The 5,064-nt window shown below is 38.0% G+C and overlaps 1 protein-coding gene across 3 annotated transcripts; it reads right to left on the bottom strand.

Annotated features, from left to right (window-relative positions):
• Positions 1-1,331: 1,331 nt before the first annotated feature.
• On the bottom strand, positions 1,332-4,700 carry LOC110889853 (ABSCISIC ACID-INSENSITIVE 5-like protein 7). 3 transcript variants are annotated; one of them, XM_022137425.2, is made up of 6 exons: positions 4,606-4,700; positions 2,685-3,814; positions 2,351-2,422; positions 2,223-2,252; positions 1,635-1,705; positions 1,332-1,489 (listed from the first exon to the last, which is right to left on the bottom strand). In XM_022137425.2, the coding sequence occupies exons 2-6, from the start codon at positions 3,759-3,761 to the stop codon at positions 1,468-1,470; spliced, it is 1,272 nt and encodes a 423-aa protein (XP_021993117.1). In that variant the 5' UTR covers positions 3,762-3,814; positions 4,606-4,700; the 3' UTR covers positions 1,332-1,467. The 3 variants fall into 3 exon arrangements, with proteins under 3 accessions (XP_021993117.1, XP_021993119.1, XP_021993118.1); XM_022137427.2 differs by having other exon boundaries at positions 1,332-1,705; XM_022137426.2 differs by having other exon boundaries at positions 2,685-4,686.
• Between the last annotated feature and the right edge of the window lie 364 nt (positions 4,701-5,064).

Raw genomic sequence — 5,064 nt, forward strand, 5'->3', positions numbered from 1 at the left:
ATTTGGTCAATAATGGTTAAGACCTGCCTTTTATGACCAACTTTAACTTATGGAAGTTTATAGTATTTTAATTATAAAATTAAACAAATAGTCCATAAAGGTCGTCTATTCAAGTTTTTTTTTTAACGGCAATTTTGGATCACTGACGGACCACCGGAGTATCATCGTGTCACCAGCGGAACCACCTGATCATATCCATCTCCGCTAGGCATAATGCCTATACACCAATTCAGGAGGAAACCCAATAAATATGGGAAAACCCCCCTTTGTGGGAATCAAACCCAGGACCTATTGGTCCCAAAGTTTTATCCCACCCCCAAGATGCCACTATGAGATATTGGGTTCAAGTCTCGCATTATAGTTTATTTTGGTTCCATTAAAGTTTTGGTTGTTGAACTTTTCAAAATTGATGTTCTAGTTGCAAGACAAAACTTTTTAAAACACCTAAATATGAGGTATTGAGTTCAAGTCTCACATTATAAAAAAAAATCGTCATAAAAATAATTACAGTTATACCCTATTTCAAAAAAACTATATTGACATTATTAACGTATACGTACCAAAAAAAAGCTTCAGAGGGTGTGGCCGACCCCATCCCTTTTCACCGAGTCCCCCTACTGCCAACCCAGTCAATCTGATTGGTTAAGTTTTGTTTTTCTTATTGCAAAACCATAGTTAGGTGTTGTTTATTTTTAAGAGGTAAAATGTCTGCAGTCTGCGGACCATATCTCCAGACATATATAGAAGAAGAGGTGAACCAAACCTCTGCAGTCTGCAAGAAGAAGGTTGTTTGTTTTTTAACGTATGCAGACTTCTAAAATAAACTGGTGGTGTACGGACGGCGGTGGTGGGTGGTGGTGGTGCTGGACGGTGATGGTGGGTGGTGGACGGTGGTGGTGGTGATGGACGGTAGTGGGTGGTGGACAGTGGTGGTGATGGACGGTGGTGGTGATGGACGGTAGTGGGTGGTGGACGATGGTGGTGGTGGTGGACGGTGGACGGTAGTGGGTGGTGGACGGTGGTGGTGAACTGTGGTGTTGGTGGTGATGGGCGGTGGTGGTGAGTGGTGGTGTTTAACTCTCTGCAGACCTTAGAAGATCTTAGAAGTGGTTGGGCCAAGTCTGCACCAAGAAGAGCTCGCGCAGACGTTTTTTAATGAAACGTCTTCGAAAAAAACAAACAAGTCTGCGCGTGGCAATGTCTGCGCGACGGCGCAGACAGAAGAGCTTGCGCAGAGCTTTTCAGAAAAAACAAACAGCACGCCCAAAATTTTGTCACATCAGCCGAACCACCGTAAACAACCCTAGAACTGGCTACATAACATGCCCAGATTCTTAAAACAAAACACTGAAACAAGGTATTTGTACAATAATAAACTGTCCAACCAAACAAAGATTCATGCCACAGTTTGCATCTGATCAATAACTTACAAATAGGATGCCTCTCAAAAAGAAGTTGCACACAACATCATGTGCTTGCTAATCTGGTCCTATACATACACACAGACACAGTTAACAACATTGCAATCCTATATGCATAGAAACATAACTAAAATATTATTATTATCATTATAATTCTTGTTTTTATTATTTTTATTTTTTTAAAACTAATCCACTATTATGTCTTCAGCCTACCAAGGTCCAGTCAATGTTCTTCGTAAGCATAGTCTTTTGTTTCCCCATGGCAGTTTCAACTTCTCCACTACCTGCAAAATAAGAAACTGAGTTATTAGTTGACTTTTTGGAGTCAAAGATTTGTATAAGCATTCGAGCTTTTAGCGAGCCGATCTCAAGTGACCTTTTAGTGGGCATGGTATAAGGTAATACCATACCGATTACCGAAAACCATCTCATACATTTTTACGCACATCACAACCGAATATATTAATATATCATATAACCCTAAAAAATATAATAAAAAGTTTTTCAAATACTTGTTAAAAACATGAAATTATGAGTTTGAGAAACCCAATGGTTTAAAAACCCACTTACCCGACATGTAACGAGTAATCCGGTACCTGACGGATATGGGACCGGGTATGAAACGGTTTTACAATCGTAATTCAGACTAGAATTATCAAAACCCGTGTCATACTCGCCTTAGTGTGAAATAAATTTGTTTTCAACATGACCATATAACTTCTTAAAACACCTGCTAAATACTAATAACTTGTAACATGACTTTAAGTTGATATGGAGGTTATTATGTGAATACATACATACCTGATTATTCTGCCTCTCCATGATCTCTTCCTGTAGTGACACAACAGGTCAACAACAAATACAGATTATAACAAACATTCAAACAGTTCATGAACATGATAATGATGATTAAAGTGACGGTTACATGCCTGTTTTTTACGCAACTCGTGGTTGATTTCTTTAAGTTTTGCAACTTCAGCTTCCAATTCCAAAGTATACGCCTACGAAATTCAATCAAGTGAACATTAATCGAATATAATAAAAGGAAGATCGCGAAACACAAACGAACTTCGTATTTTTTTTTTTTTTTTTTTTTTTTTTGTGATTTTAACAATTTGGTTTTAAATCAGCTATATCATATTTTAATTTTTAAATTATCTACGACTCCATCCGGTTTTTGGAAGGCAGCCGGTTCGATGATTGGTCCGGTTATGAAAACAATGCTTTAAACAATAACAATGCAAATTGTCCGAAAGAAAATACCTGCTTTCGAGCCCGAGACCGTGCAGCAGACTCTCGGTTCTTAATCATTCTTCTCCGCCTTCTCTCCACCACTTTCTCTAGAGTCCCACTGGTTTTCCGCCCACGCAGATCGCCTTCACCAAATGCATAAAACGGGGGCGACGGAGTTGAATCCAAATTACTTTTCGGAATCAAACCCCGCGGAGAGTTTACCGAAATAGCCCCAAGTGTTTTTATGTTGATCACTCCATTGTCCAGGTCACTTGCTTGAACCACACTAGTCTTAACCGGGTTCTCAAATTTCCCAAGTTTAGCCCCGGGGCTAGCCAGTTGACCGGTCAACGGTGCCGTAAAGTCCAAAGCAGCTTGTTTGGGAAAAATAGGCTGCGGTTTTGGTGTCGGTTTGGGTGTTGGTGTTGGGTGCAGGGTCACCCCTGTTTTAGGTTCCGCGATTCGGTTAACAGTTGGCCCGTTAAACCCTTGATTCTGATTCGGGTTCTGAAACCCAAAAATAAAACTACTGTTTTCGACATTCGGTTGTGAAACTTCGCCGAAAAACGACGCGTTTTGATGTACCACGGGTCGAGAACCCGTTTGAACTTGGTGATCTTCCTTTACTACCCCTGCTTTCAGCAAGAAATCCTCAAGTGTCATCTCACCTAACGTCGGTTCTCTTTCTTGCGGTTGTATATTCGCTTGACCGATCAAATCGCCATCTTTAACCCCATTACCATTACTTATAAGCAATTCCCGCCACACCTCATCGACGGTTTTCCGGCTAAGTGTTCTCGGCAAAGTCAACGACCCTTGTCGTTGAATGTTCCCACTATTCGGGGCATTTGCGTCAACTCCAAAATTCGAAGTTGATGCAACCGATTGACTTTCTTCAGCAGTCCATATGTTCTTTAACAGTTCATCCATGTTCATTGATCCAAAATCTTTCCCACCACCACCTAAAGTGTTTTGCAACTCGTCGAAAGTCAACGAGTAGATTGATGACTGTCGGGTCAAAGGGGAATTTGCAACCATTTGTTTACTGCAATTGAGCTCTGGCTGTGATGTGTCACCATAGTTCTTAAAGTTGATAAATGAACTCATTGTTTGTTCAAGATCAAACAAAATATAATCTTGAATCCCTATGAGCTTGATTTCTTTATACCCATATGCAAAATCAACCCAAAATAGGGAAAAAGTGAGTCAACATTCATAAGTCAAAAATCCAAAATTAGTAACTACAACATCATTTTTTCTAATGTTACTTCAACTTTAATATAACTACAACATACAATATGATAATATTAAATCTTGAATTGATGAAAAAGGTAAAAAAAGTATAATAATGCCTAAGTTAAAAAAAGTCCATGTTTGACTTCAAAGTGAAGCTTGAGATATGAACATTATCTTTACTCATCAAATTTGATAATGACATTAAGTTAAATATTATTAAGCAGATAAATCAAAATCCAAAAGTCAAAAACTTAACAAGACTTAATTTTTATAAAAAAATAAAAAATAAAAATACAGATGAACTGAACTGAACTCTTATGATCTATATCTTGCTTTGAAAGTCAAACCTGCACATCTATGCATGAAATTACTAATCAAGATTGAAACTTTATTAGAACCCTAATCAAATCAAGATAAAAAACACAATCTTTATACAAAAGTAATCATCTTTCCTCTTTCTTTGAACTTATAAAGTAAAAACAAAGATAGATCACACTCCAACAACATGATGACATCAGATTTGCTCATCAATAACCCAAGAAACTTAAAGATCTAGATCTATAAACACCAGGAATAATAATTAGACCAATCACATCAAATGGGTAAGTAAATAACAGAAGTTTAAACAGAAAACTGAGAAGAAATAATAATAAAAAGAGAAGAAAACAGGAGATAAATATCTTCAGGTGAGTGTAGAATTTAAAGACGGATTTACCCTTTTAGAGTGAAAGAGATGAGAAGGTAGAGGTGAAGAGCAGCGTGTCGTATCGTTCTTGTTGGCTCGGTAGAGATGACAAGTGTCTTGTTGCCAAATAAATTTTGTTGATATTTATGCATGTTTTATACAAAAGTTATATATATGCCCTTCTATATTTGGCATCTTTCGTATGTGCCCTTTTATTTTGTTAAACTTATTATAGGCAATAGTTAAGGTTATTTACATTAGATACTCACATGCACATCATTGGCGGCTTGGCGCAACATAGTGGGGGCGGGAGGGGACGGCCGACCCTCCGAACTTTTCGCTCAGTAGTGGAAAGTATGTAATTTTCGTATATAATTTTTTGGGTATATACGTTTTCGACCCCTCGGTCGAAAATCTCAAACTTTGCCACTGATACACATGTTTTAGATCATAACCCTTAGATTATTTGTATGGTAAAGGACATTATAG

Source organism: Helianthus annuus, chromosome 16 (genome assembly GCF_002127325.2).
Source record: "Helianthus annuus cultivar XRQ/B chromosome 16, HanXRQr2.0-SUNRISE, whole genome shotgun sequence".
In the NCBI taxonomy this organism is placed as follows: domain Eukaryota; kingdom Viridiplantae; phylum Streptophyta; class Magnoliopsida; order Asterales; family Asteraceae; genus Helianthus; species Helianthus annuus.

Excerpts from the sequence above, each read along its gene's own strand:
- LOC110889853 (XM_022137425.2), bottom strand. The coding sequence starts at position 3,761 with ATGAGTTCATTTATCAACTTTAAGAACTATGGTGACACATCACAGCCA. Across the intron at positions 2,423-2,684 it reads GGTCTCGGGCTCGAAAGCAG|GCGTATACTTTGGAATTGGA; the intron begins GTATTTTCTTTC and ends TGAATTTCGTAG. Across the intron at positions 1,490-1,634 it reads AGAACATTGACTGGACCTTG|GACCAGATTAGCAAGCACAT; the intron begins GTAGGCTGAAGA and ends GTGTATGTATAG.